Here is a 14074-nt window from a genome sequence, read left to right on the forward strand (position 1 = left end):
GCAGACTCAGTACTTCAATTGGTTTCTGCGTTACTGTCTGTTCACTAAATTGCATTTCATTGCAGATCAGTCACAGGACTGGGATTATTTATGGAGGATCTTTAATACAAAGGTGCTGCTTGCTTATGATGGTGGCACAAAATTTAGAGCAAGTTATGGGAACTTGTTATTTATTATAGGCAGTGATTCATTTACTAGGATTAAAAACCTGGGCTCAGGGCTGGTGCCATTGAAAAATATGCAGGGTTCTGAAATTTTGATGGAATGGAGATATTTCAGTTGAAATGGAGCTGTTGTAAGTACCCAAATTAATCTTCTTTTTAACATTCAGTTCCCATAAACAGTAAAGTAATAAAGAATACACACTACTAAAATTTTCTTATTCTTAACTAAATGATATTTTGTATTACTATTAATAATCTGTGCTCATACAAAACCTAATATGGTTGTATGTTTGACTTCCTCACACTTTCAACTTCCTTTATAGATTCATAGATATTTAAAACATTTATAAATGTTAATGCAAGGAATAGAACTATTGTAATCAAGAAGCTTAGGTCAAAAAATACAGACTCAAAAGAAAAATCAGGAGCAGTGCACTTTAGCTTAAAACATGAATGATGAAATGGTGATAAATTACTGTGAAAGATTGTTTGAAATCTATGAAGACTACTGCTTGCGTTTAAATACAAAATGGAGGTGGAGAAGGGTGTTTCTAGGATTTATAGACCTCAGGGTCTTGGCCCACTGTGATTTTAGCTTCTCTCCTTGTTTCAAGACAGCGGAGGAAAGTTGGGGCAGGGCTGGGAGTTTTGTGTGCATTTTGCCAATATATATCATTGAAGAGCAAGGGGTGTGCCCCCTTGGAGTTCCTCTTATATACAGTTTTTGGTGTAACATTAATCACGGGCTAAATTATTTGTGATTAACATAAAGGTTAGGGTCTTACTACTATTAATGTAATGTACTGTATGATCAGGGGCAGGGTGTAATATATCATGACCTTAAATTTCTGAAGCTCCCCTCCCAACGCCACTGAGTCAGAGTCAGTGTGAATTGGAAGGATGAGCGCTTTCATTGCTCTGATGTGTCCCTTTCAAAGAGAATTAAGACTTAGTGGTTATGTAGTTATTTGACAGCTGACAAAGTACATGGACAAATTTGTTGGTATAGAAGAACCCACATTTGCCACTGGAATAATTAGAAACTGACAAAGATAATAGGCACCTATTACTGAGTTTGCTTTAGGAGTTTTGATTCAACAGAAAATTTCAAATAATAACACAAATGAAAAATGGCATGGACAAAAGTGTTGGGGCCCTTAACCTCATATTTTGTTGCATAACCTTTAGATGCAATCACTGCAAACAAGTGATTCCTGGAGCTCTCCATAAGACTTTTGCACCTGTCAACAGGCAGTTTGGTTCACTCTTACGGAGCAAACTGTTGCAGCAGCGTCAGGTTTGAAGGGGACCTCCTTCAGACTGGATGTTTCAGTTCTTTCCATAGATGTTCAATAGGATTCAAATAAGTAATCATAGAAGGCCCCTTCAGAAAAGTTCAAGGTTTTGTTCTTAGCCATTTTGGATTCTTTTAACTGTGTGTTTTGGGTCTGTATCCTTTTGGAAAATTCATATCTTGTGACTGAGTCTGAACCTTCTTGCATTGGGCAGTACGTTTCTCTCCTTAATGTCTTGATAGTCTTGAGCTTTTATTGTTCCATGCACAGGCTCAAGGCACCATGTGCCAAATGCAGCAAAGCAGCCCCAAAACATAACTGAGTTTCCTCCAAGTTTTACAGTAGGTACTGTAAGGCATTCTTTTTATTATTATTATTATTATTACTACCAAGCTTCTTTTAACTTCACCTGTTTGTTGTTTGGTGCAAATCTTGTAATTGATATTTAACCCACTTCCTATTGTACAAATGACTTGAAATTTTGCACACTTACTCACTTCCGATGACAAAACATGAATCAATAATCAGTTTCACTAAGTCATTAATTAATCCATGTTAATTAAGAAATGAAATTTTCATATGAAGAATAGTTAAAGATTTCACCAATAGACGGCGCTAGTAACGGATAGAAATATTAAAGGAAGTGTTAAAATATTGATTACAAAATTATACTAAAACAAACCCAAGACTAAAAATACTTTTTAAAAAATACGCTTATATTAAGTTAAAAAGTGTACTAAAAAGTAAAAAATAAGCCCCTCATACATCGCTCGTAAAATAAAAGGTGGCCGCTTTTGCTAAGATTTTAAGAAGTGTTTTTCGAATGTTGATTGATGAAAAGCACCCACGCTTTTATTTTTTGAGTGATGTATGAGAGACTTATTTTTTACTTTTTAGTACACTTTTTAACTTAATATAAGCGTATTTTTTTATATATATAATATTTATTGAAAGCTTAATTTTTTTCATCTGTGGACATAGAGCTGATGTGACCTGGCAAAAAGTTCCAGTTTTGTCTCATCTGTCCAAAAGACATTCTCCCAGAAGCCTGTAAATATGCCTTTTAGTAAATTCCTTTTTTTATGTGGGGGCCTCATGGGTCTTCTTCAATTGAGCACACTGTCACTCAAAAAGGGATGGATGGTGCTAGCAGACACTGATGGACCTTGACCTTGGAGTTCAGCTTGTATCTCTTTGGAAGATGACGTTGGTCAGTCTAGACGTGGCCAAATGGGAGTGGATGGGATGGATGCTCCAGAAGCATACCAGAAGTGACATTACGGCCCATCCCAGGAGTTGTCCTATGTTCTGTGGGGAAGAGAGGAGAGGTGTTTAGTGCTCACTGTCATCCCTGCCCTGTATTATTACCTCAGTAGTACTGTTTAAGTGCTCCCCAAGGACCCATGTGCAACTGGGCATAAAAGACATTCAAATTAGTTGAGGGCTGCCTGTGAATAGCATTAACATAAATAATTTGTAAAGAATCCCTATTGCTTGAAACACTTTGCTAATGTTGCTAATTATTTACTTGGTTGGGATTCGTACTCAACAGAATTAATGGGTGAATTTCAGCTCATACATTAAACTTGCTGGCCACTCGTTAGATTTAGCTTTGGTTTTTGCATCACATAAACTGCTTCACACATACTGTAAATTGGCCTCCTGAGTTGCAGTTTGTTAGTTATGAATGGAACCCTGCATTGCAACCTAGTAATAAATAGCAGTGAAAGAGTAATAATAGTGAGTTCTGACAAGATGCTTGGTGGACTGGTGCAAGTGCAACAATCTGTCTCTTAATGTGGGCAAGACAAAATATATTATTGTTGACTTCAGGAACTGCACACTGAAGGCTCTGAAGTGGAACTGGTCAAGAGCACCAAATTCCTTGGTGTGCAACTGGCAGCAGACCTGATTTCGCCAATTAAAACCACCTCTATAGCCAAGAAGGAGCAGTAGTGTGTCCACTTTCTTCAGCATCTGAAGCAGGCCAACCTTCCTTCCCCCATTCTCACCACATTCTAGAGGGGCAACATTGAGAACATTCTGACCAGCTGCATCACTGTCTAGTTTGGGAACTGCAGTGTCTCCAACTGTAAGCTCCAATAACAGATAGTACACACAGCAGAAAAAATCATTTGAACTTCTTTGCCCTCCATTAAAGACATTTTTAAAAAGTGATGCATCTACAAAGCCTATAGCATTGTGGAAGGCCCAGTCTCACTGCTTCCACAGTCTCTTTGTCCTGCTTGCATCTGGTATGTAGCATTCAAACCAGTTCTACCAGGTTCTACAGCAGCTTCAACCACAGGTTTGTTATTTATTTATTTAAAATTATTACACTCTGTTCACTTACTTATTATTTATTTATCTATCTATTTATAGTGTAGTATAGTTTTTTACTAGTCCTGAACTTGTCCTATATTTATGTATATTTTGCACTGTGGTCCTAGGGAATTTTATTTCATGCCACTGTATGCTGCAATATGGTGTATGAATGCTATGACAATAAAACAACTTGACTGGCTGACTACTTGCAAGACTAGTTCTCCTAGATTGGACAGGGCTGCATTCCATGTACTCAGTATATTGGACCACCACCATTTAGATGGTGGTCCCCTCTGAAGACTTTTCATGCAAGATGTAGACTAAGTGGACTTTCTGGCTTAAACAGCAAGCATATACTGAGCTCCTAGATTGCAACAGCCACTGAAACTTTGTTCTGGGATTTGAGCTACTCACTGCAGCAAGTTCGTTAGACTTACGGTAATGGGTGTGGATGATTAAGTGTGTTTTATTAACCTTATGTTAAACATTTAAACCAATCTTATTGATTACTACAGTTTAATTTGTGCTACCAAACGTTTTTTGCCGTGCTTCATGGCAGTGCCTGATACGACTTACTTTGAGATAAGTTTTTAATTAAAGTAGCCACACAAAGGCAGTTTTTAAGCAACAAGTCAGACTAATTTACATCCAGAAGCAGACACTCTCAGTGAAAATCAGTCATGTTAAAAGTAACTTGGTCTGGATAAATTTCAAGTGAAAGAGTAGCAATGTTCATTGCAAACTGTGTAATGTTGTGGTGAAGTACAGAAGCAGCATTTCTATAATGCATTATCCACCCATCCATTTTCCTAAGCTGATCATCCAGGGCAGGGTCATGGAGTACAATGCATTACCACATATAAAATAAGTGAGCAGATCCAGGATCAGACAGCAGCATGTTGTGTTTGTGCTGAACAGGAAGTCCAAACAAAGGCTTCTCTTGTATAGCTTGAGTAATAGAGAATGGCAAAGATTTATTTTCGGCTGAGATGCAGCAGTAGTCTAGAAACTTGTCAAGGTCTAAAAAGAGTAGTCTGAGTACCAGCGAACAAAACAAAAACAGGTTTCAGATTTGCAATCCAAGATGAAGGGCTCTTAGTCAATATTTAATAAAATCCTAAAAAAAAAGTACTTTTATTTTTAGTAAATCCAGATCAAGCTATTAGCAGAGCCTTCTCTTTAGACTGCAGGAAAGTTCAGACATGCATTTGTTTTGTAGTGGTTGCTTGATGACTTTGTGTTATGTGACTTATGTACCATGTCACTAACAATTTGTGTTATTGCTATCAACAGTATGGTAAACATATTTGCAGTGCCTATGAAAAAAAGCAAATAAAAAGGTAATCCGTTAATGTCCCAAAAATACACTATATAAACAATAAAGTAAACTATAAAACATGACAAAAATACCAACAAGAAGAACAACACATTTCTAACATAGAAACTTACCTTTTAAGAAGCACTTGCAAGAAAAACTGTTCTGACCATCAATCAGTGGAAATAACAACGATTTCCAAAGGACAAAGACCACAAACCATCCGTATCCTATCACTATAAGGCTTTCAAGCCAGGCAAGGAACCATCTACCGTGGACAGGATGCCAGTCAACCCATGTCATCTATGACACTATTAATTAGGAAATGTGATCAAAATTCTGCTCCTACTTTATCTGTTTGGTTGCAGATCATGTGCTAGATTGACTCCCAAGTTATGCACCAGTCAGTAGACTTTGGATTGTAGTCCATTGACCAAACTGCATTGTGCAACTGCTGGCCACTCACCAAGGTAATAATCGTAAACTAAAACGAAAACGAAGACTGAAACTATTAATGAAAAAACATTTTCGTAAACTGAAATAAAATAAATAACAAAACTGAGATGAAAAACTAAAACGATACGGAACGATTACAGTAGCTTAAAAGACTAAGTGAAATAAAATAATAATTTCTAAAAAAAAAATCAGTTTTCGTGATCATGTCTGAAAGAACGCGGCAGAATCTATTTTTGCATTTTCATTAACTTCCAGTCCTGCCCTGTAGGTGGTGAAATTCAGTATATAAACTTTATCTGACCAGAGGGTATCAGCGATCAACATGTCCAGAAGAAAACGACACAGCGCTGTATGGGAGTTTTTCGAATATAATGCTGAAAGCAACAACAGTAAGTGCATAGTGTTGGAGCAGGGTGCGTTGTGTGCTGTACAGATTAAAGGTAAAAACCCAACAAACCTTAAAGTGCACCTAAATAGCTATCACAAATTAGCCTACGAGATATTTCTGGGTAAAGAAAAAGAAAGGCTGAAAAGCGAGTGCAATTTGAGTATACATGCAACCTCTAGTACACATCATACAAGACAGCAGACATTAATATCGTGTTTGCAGAGGACAGCAAATTGGGGAACAAACTCAGCTGAACACCAAAAACGCGAAGACGCCCAAGTAAACTTGTTTATTGAAACTGGCATGTCTACTAGGCTGTGTGACTTGCCTTCATTCAGAAAATTTGTTTCCTCTCTTGATCCCAAATTTAGCATGCCACATGCTGCACGAATAAATACGCTCATCGTACATAAAATGAATACAGCAACACAGCGTATCAAAGAAATGGTCCAACAAGCTCGGAAACTAACCCTTTGTATAGACGGATGGAGTAAAAAGGGTCTGATGGCTTCGTTTTTGGGAATTTCTGCATGCTTTTATCATTCACCAACAAACCAAGCACAGCATGCTTTGTTAAGTTTACGACGCATATGTCATCCGCATACGGGACAAGCTTTGGCAAACGCTATCGACAGTACTCTCGATGAGTGGGACATAACAGAAGACAAGGTTATGATTATAGTGACAGACAATGGAGCAAACATAGTAAAAGCTATAGATATACTACGGAAAGGGCGGAGGCAAGGAGAATATTCTGCACAGCAGTTCATCGAGCTGGATTCAACTGAATCTGAGTCGGACTCGGATATAGAGGAAGAAGAGATGAGCATCTCTGATCAAGGTAAGTTAAAAAATATTGGCTAAGTAGCTCAGTATATTCTGCTTGATACTTTTTGTTTCAGGCAGCAAGATTGTGGCATGTATGATAAATGGTCAGCAAACCATCCAACATGTATCCATTGTCTCTCTAGTCTGTTATATTTTGTAATAATATAACACATTAGCACATTTATACATCACATTACATTTTAATTAGTCTTGGTAAAATAGTTATAAATTATCATATTTAAAAATTATTTCTTTTGTAGTGTTATATTTATAGATTAAACTTAATAGATGATTCTGGAGGCTGTGTGTAAAATAAATAATAAAAACTATTATTTATTTCAAAATGATTCAATGCAGCTTTAAGTTTTTTACAAGACTGAAAAAAAACAAATATATAAAATTAAATATCATGTAATAAATAATATACATAAAATCTACATTGGAGAAAAGACAAAATTGAACCAAGAAAAAACATTTCCTAAAACACATTAAGCTGAACTGTGATTTATTTGATTACTTAACAGAATCAACAGACTTCTTTGAAGACGGAGACATATCCAGGTTTCGACGTATGCCTTGTATGGCACACACACTTCAGCTTGCATTGAAAGATGCCATGAAACAATCAGGAGCCAGTTCTGCTGTTAACAAAGCCAGGAACCTTATTCATTCTGTCAGGAAATCTTCGGTAGCAAATGAGCAAATGATTAAAAGGTGTGACTTTAGCCTGTTTTATAATACTAACTGACTTGACAACAGGCTTGTCTTTATCTAAAAATCTGAGTTACAATATATTTATATATATATATATATATATATATATATATATATATATATATATATATATATATATATATATATATATATATATATATATATATATATATATTTAGTAAGTAATCCCATAGACAAATTGTTCTGAAACTCAATCCTGGGAACGCCATGTGACTGCAGGTTTTCATTACAGCCATGTTTTGTTTTTAATTGAACTCCTAGCCTAATTGAGCAGTTATTGTCCAGATTTGGTGTCCATATACAAATTATAAAACTAAATTTGGAAAAATGTTATTAGACTGCATCAGGCATTGGTACATAGTATGGTACACAGTAACAATTTAATTTCTTTTTATCTTGGTTTTTAAGAATTTTATCATTGTCATAATTTTTCATTTCCAGTTTTTCTGGTTATGTATTCCATTATTTACTATTGTTGGAAAAGCTGTGGCAGGCAGACAGCTTTTAGCATTCAACATTGTTTGCCCCAGTGTCTGCTTATTATCATGGTACAATTAAGGGATTAAACTAGACAGAAAAAGAACAAATTAATTGGAAAATCACAAAGAATTGACCATTTGTACTATAGAAAAAGCCAATATTTCTAAATATTTTATTTAAAAAAAAAAATCACACTTTAAAGCTTTTCTGAATATGAGAAGAGAAAATGAGGCCAGCTTATTAAATGAGATCAGTTACAGAGGTAAGATGACTCTTTGACTGTGAAACTGAACAAAACAAAATCCTGCAACCACAGTGGTGATAGATAAATAGATAGATACTTTATTAATCCTAAGGGGAAATTCACACCAATAGTGGCTAATAATAATAATAATAATAGTGGCTTTGACCAAAATTATCATTTACTTATTCTATGATGCACTAGGAATAAGTGATTATTTTGTTTAAACTCCTTACCTTTTCATTACAATGACATTATTCTCTGTTTGTTTCTAAAGGTGTGGCCGAACACTGATTCGTGACGGCCCCACACGGTGGAACAGTACACTTGACATGCTAAAGCGACTTCTGGAAACTAAAGCTACACTTAATGAGGTTCTTGATGAACTCGGGATAGATACACTGTTGACCAGTGATTGGGCCAAGTTGGAAAACCAACTTAAAGTATTGGAGCCATTTGGCATGCACACAGATCAGCTTCAAACAGATAGCCAGTCTCTGTCAGAGGTGATACCTTCCCTGCTAAACCTGGAGGCACATCTCCAGTCAACTAGTGAAGAGAAAAATTTGGCACAAGCTCTTCTCAAGTGTTTGCGCCAACGTTTTACATGTCTGTTAGATCCCATTAGTGACTAATTTGATCCAGTCCCTGCAGCCGCATGTCTAATGGATCCAACTGTCTCTCTAACCCTACAGTCTCCTGAACTAATATCTTTGAAAAGAACAGCAGAGTTATTTGTATTGACCGAGGCAGCGAAACACAATCACACCATAGAAGCACAACAAGATGAGTCTACACAAACAGTAGCCGTTTCAGCAAACATTACAGTCCTTCAGAAATACAAGTACTTGGCTAATAAAATAAATAGCTTAAACCCTGAAAACCAGCCTAGGCCATCTGAAAGTGCTCCACTTGAAATGCAGAAATATCAGGAGGAGGTTAGGCAGGGGGATTTTACTGGAAATCCTCTTCAGTTCTGGCAAGCCAGGGTGGCTGTGTATCCTAAACTTAGCCCTGTGGCTTTGGACCTTGTGTGTGCCCCGGCCTCACAAGCATTTGTTGAACGCATATTTTCAGTTTGTGGACAGTTGTCATCTGGATTGCGAAACAGAATGACCATTTCTCTAGAGCACAGAGTTTTCTTGAAAATTAACAGAAACATGTATAATTGAATCAGTCAGGCTGTTTTGTATCACTGTTATGGTGGGGCTTTAGTAAATTGTGCAAAGGAGAAAGAAGCATTTGTTGTTTCAATTATACCATTTAAATTAGGATTACTATTTTGCATGCAAAACTGCAGTGTGTTCCACAGTCAGTTCAAATTCAGTATCTGGGTTTATTTTTGTTTGTTTTTTAACAGGACATACCTATAGGTTTTTACTGACAATAAATAAATGTTATTTCCAAAATTATTAAGTCTACAGTTCTCTCATTGTGGCACAAAAATTAACCTCCACAAAATTGCTTTAACCATACTATAATTACTAAAACTAAAACTGAAACTAATATATATAAAAATAAAATAAAAATGACTTTGTAAAATAAAAACTAAACTAAAACTAAAAATATGGCATGAAGGCTAACTAAAACTAAATTAAAACTAAAATTAAGACCTGAAGTAATATAAAAATAAAAACTAGCAAAAAAAGTCAAAACTATAATAACTCTGCCACTCACTGAATGTAACTTCTTAGTTCTTGACCATGTACTTCACACAAAAACTGGTCTCTTGTGCAGTGGATCACCTATACAGTACACAGGGCTTCTGGATTAGAGACCACTCATGAGTCTTCAGCCAGCCTACTTGATTGTGAGATGTCATTCCTTTATAGAAGAGGTGTTCAGCTCTGATGCTGGACGGCCACAGTGGCTTCAGATTGTCCTTCCTGCACTTTCGTAATCGGTGACCAGTTCCTGCTGTTAATTGACTTCATTTCCCGTCACTTGGAATTGCCTTGAAACTCAGTCATATGAATTGCTCCTTTATTCTTTATAAGGCAGCCAAATCAAAAGAAGATGTGAAGTGAGCCAACAGTTGACCAGGTCAGTAGGGCCTTAAACACCCACCAATTTCACTCCAGCCAGTTTCTTTTTATTTATTATTTTCAGATATCGTATGATTGATATAGGTTAGCCATTTGTGATGGCTCATTTTGTATCTCATTATTGTTTGGCTGCTAATTAAGGAATAAAGAAAAAATTAAGGGACCGGAGTCTGAAATAACATGTCAATTAAAACTAAGGCAAAAGAAATTAATTTGCTGCAAAAACCGGTGACTAATTAAGAAAAGGGCTAGAATGAAAACCTACAGCCACTACAGCCCTCCAGGATCGGAGTTGGAACCCCTGCCTTATAGGCTGCATTTCGGCTTCATGCCTCAATTATAGATGGAGCTCAGTCAACCTAAACTCCTGAATTACATTTACATTTACATCATTTAGCAGACGCTCTTATCCAGAGCAACTTACAACAGTGTTTGTTAGTTTTTTTCGCATACCCCTTGGGGTCAGAGCACAGGGTCAGCCATTGTACAGCGCCCCCTGGAGCAATTACAGGTTAAGGGCCTTGCTCAAGGGCCCAGCAGAGTAGGATCTCTTATGGCAGTGACGGGGATTCGAACCGGCAACCTTCGGGATACCAGCGCAGATCCTTAGCCTCAGAGCCACCACTCCGCCCCACTCCCACTACACAGCTGAACTAGTGACCACTCACTAGATTGACAGCCCATCTTTGTTGAATTTATTGTTTAAATATTCTTTTTGAGAATTACATTGGACAGTTTTAGCAATCAAGTAACCGATTATAATTGTAGTAGTATGATTATATTCATAGATAAAGTATCATATGGATCATTTTATATACAAAAATCATGACTTACTGCATATTTCATTCAATGGAAGTTTTGTGGATGTGATAAACCTGCTTATGCTAGCAGCGCAAGGTCAGTCAGTCAGTCATCTTCTAACCCGCTTTGTCCTGAGCAGGGTTGTAGGGGTCTGCTGGAGCCTATCCCAGATAGCACAGGGTGCAAAGTAGGAACACACCCTGGACAGGGTCCATCTCAGGGCACACACACCAAGCACACACTAGGGCCAATTTACTATCACCAATTCACCCAACCTGCATGTCTTTGGACTAGGGGAGGAAACTGGAGCACTGGGAGGAAACCCACGCAGATGCGGTGCTTATGTAAAAAAAAAAAAATAAAGAATAGACAAAGGAAATGCAAACAAAGAGGCAGTGTAAGTATGGTAGACCAAAGCATGAAGTGAGGCTTTGAGCTTTCCTTCCTCTTCTATCTCACTTCTTTTTCAAAGGCCATATCTATTTTAGCTCATGGCCATTACCAAAGAGAACACTGTACAAGGTCAGAACAATTTGCAGGACTTTTATATCTCAGCAACATAGCAGCTGTTTCGGTAAATTGAGACCTTTCAAAGAAAAGCATATCTGAATATTATTGTAGTTCAGTCGCATAGCAGACATAATGCAGGAGAATTCACTTGGTTTAGATTGGTTTACACTGAGGCTGTAAAAGCATTTTCCGACATGATGAATTTTAACATAGAAGTACTTGATCATCTAAGAAAAAGGAGCCCTTTTTGTGTTCTGTTCCTGTTCTCACAATCTGCCACAAAAGGAGCATGTTGGCAGATATTCAGTAATCCATCCACTTTCAAATCCACGTAATCCAGTCCAGTGATAGGGGGTTGGAAGTTGTTTCAGAAACTCTTGGTGCTCAGAGTGCTAGTCGTTCACAGGGCATACTGCTGCACATTTGGCTAGTTTAACATCACCAGCTAAAACAACATCCAAGTCTTTGGGATGTAAGAAGAAAAGCGTTCCCAGAAAAAAATAATCCAGGCAGTCTGGGGAAGTTAAAATTCAATACAGATTGTGATTGTGATGGAAACATGGGGCAGCCATGCACACAAATTTTCCGAGTACAGTAATCCCTCGCTATATCGCGCTTCACCTTTCGCGGCTTCACTCTATCGCGGATTTTATATGTAAGCATATTTAAATATATATCGCAGATTTTTTGCTGGTTCGCGGATTTCTGCGGACAATGGGTCTTTTAATTTCTGGTACATGCTTCCTCTGTTGGTTTGCCCAGTTGATTTCATACAAGGGACGCTATTGGCAGATGGCTGAGAAGCTACCCAACTTACTTTTCTCTCTCTCTCTCTTGCTCTGACATTCTCTGATCCTGACGTAGGGGGATTGAGCAGGGGGGCTGTTCACACACCTAGACGATACGGACGCTCGTCTAAAAATGCTGAAAGATTATCTTCATGTTGCTCCCTTCTGTGCAGCTGCTTCGTGAAGCGACATGCTGCACGGTGCTTCGCATACTTAAAAGCTTGAAGGGCACGTATTGATTTTTGATTGTTTGTTTTTCTCTGTCTCTCTCTTTCTCTGCTCCTGACGGAGGGGGTGTGAGCTGCCGCCTTCAACAGCTTTGTACCGCGGTGCTTCGCATACTTAAAAGCCAAACAGCCCTATTGATTTGTTTGCTTTTCTCTCTCTTTCTGACATTCTGTGCTCCTGACGCGCACTCCTTTGAAGAGGAAGATATGTTTCCATTCTTTTAATTGTGAGACGGAACTGTCATCTCTGTCTTGTCATGGAGCACAGTTTAAACTTTTGAAAAAGAGACAAATGTTTGTTTGCAGTGTTTGAATAACGTTCCTGTCTCTCTACAACTTCCTGTGTTTCTGCGCAAATCTGTGACCCAAGCATGACAATATAAAAATAACCATATAAACATATGGTTTCTACTTCGCGGATTTTCACCTTTCACGGGGGGTTCTGGAACGCAACCCCCACGATGGAGGAGGGATTACTGTATAATATTTAGTTGTAAAAAGTTGAGCATCACTTTATTGTAAGTTTATTATAGGGATGGAAATGAAGGTTCTTTTTCAGTTTTATAAATCTTTCAGACCTGAACAAAACAAAATTACTTGATAATAAGGAGTTAGACAGGGAATTTACACCACAACACTTCAGAATTAGCCCCTCTGAAGTCCAACCACAGTTCCCAAACAAATCATTTCAGATGCCGGCTGTGAAAATGTGAGCTGAACTGTAATGTGGGCAGAGAACATTTTGGGGCTTTTATAAAGGTGGTGTATCCATCCAAATCTTGGCATCTTCTACATTGTAGTTTAGCTGAAATTCTTGGTGTTCACTGTTAAGCAGTGACTCTTTATTACCGTATATACACATATAACACAAGTCGGGTCTTGAAACCCGAAAAATCGATCATAAAATCGGAAGTAGGCCTTTCACTTTACAACCTCCAAGTCTGGATTAAGACCCCCACAACCCCCAGAGTGATGAAGCTCAATACCCCACACTAAACTCACTCAGCACCAGCATATACTCACACATTACAGAAATGACATATGTCAATAATAAATCAGGTACAGGGATAGAAGTAGGAAAAAAAACTTCACGTCAACTGCACCTTGTTTTATTGTTCTTTAGTCTGTTACACTGAGTACCAGGATATGTATGTGGGAGTGAGGACTCGGGTTCAAGGCAGTGTTGGGGTAACAGACAAATTTCAGTTAGAGTAGGTCTGCACCAAGCATCTTCTTTAATTCCTTATCTCTTTGATTGGGTAATGGATGTGTTGAGTCATGGAATAAAAGACCAATCCCACTGATTCATGCTTTTTGCTGATGACATTGTGTTGTGTAGCACCAGAAAAGAGGATGTAGAGAGGAAGCTGGAAGAAAGGAGAAGGGCTTTGGAAGATAGATAGTTGACAATAAATTGGAAGAAAACAGAATATCTGAAGTTTAATGATGATTGGGATTCAGAAGTTATCCTGCAGG

General features: G+C 37.7%; 2 protein-coding genes across 2 annotated transcripts in view; both read left to right on the forward strand.

The window, feature by feature from the left end:
* Window positions 1–14074, forward strand: part of LOC114658375 (uncharacterized) — a 54927-nt gene that overhangs the window by 27231 nt on the left and 13622 nt on the right. The window lies entirely within an intron of this gene.
* On the forward strand, window positions 5963–7546 carry LOC114648790 (uncharacterized). Its single transcript, XM_028798045.2, has 2 exons — window positions 5963–6784; window positions 7296–7546. Exons 1-2 carry the CDS (start codon window positions 6247–6249, stop codon window positions 7517–7519), a joined length of 762 nt encoding a protein of 253 aa, XP_028653878.2. The 5' UTR covers window positions 5963–6246; the 3' UTR covers window positions 7520–7546.

This window comes from Erpetoichthys calabaricus, chromosome 10 (assembly GCF_900747795.2).
Source record: "Erpetoichthys calabaricus chromosome 10, fErpCal1.3, whole genome shotgun sequence".
In the NCBI taxonomy this organism is placed as follows: Eukaryota; Metazoa; Chordata; class Cladistia; order Polypteriformes; family Polypteridae; genus Erpetoichthys; species Erpetoichthys calabaricus.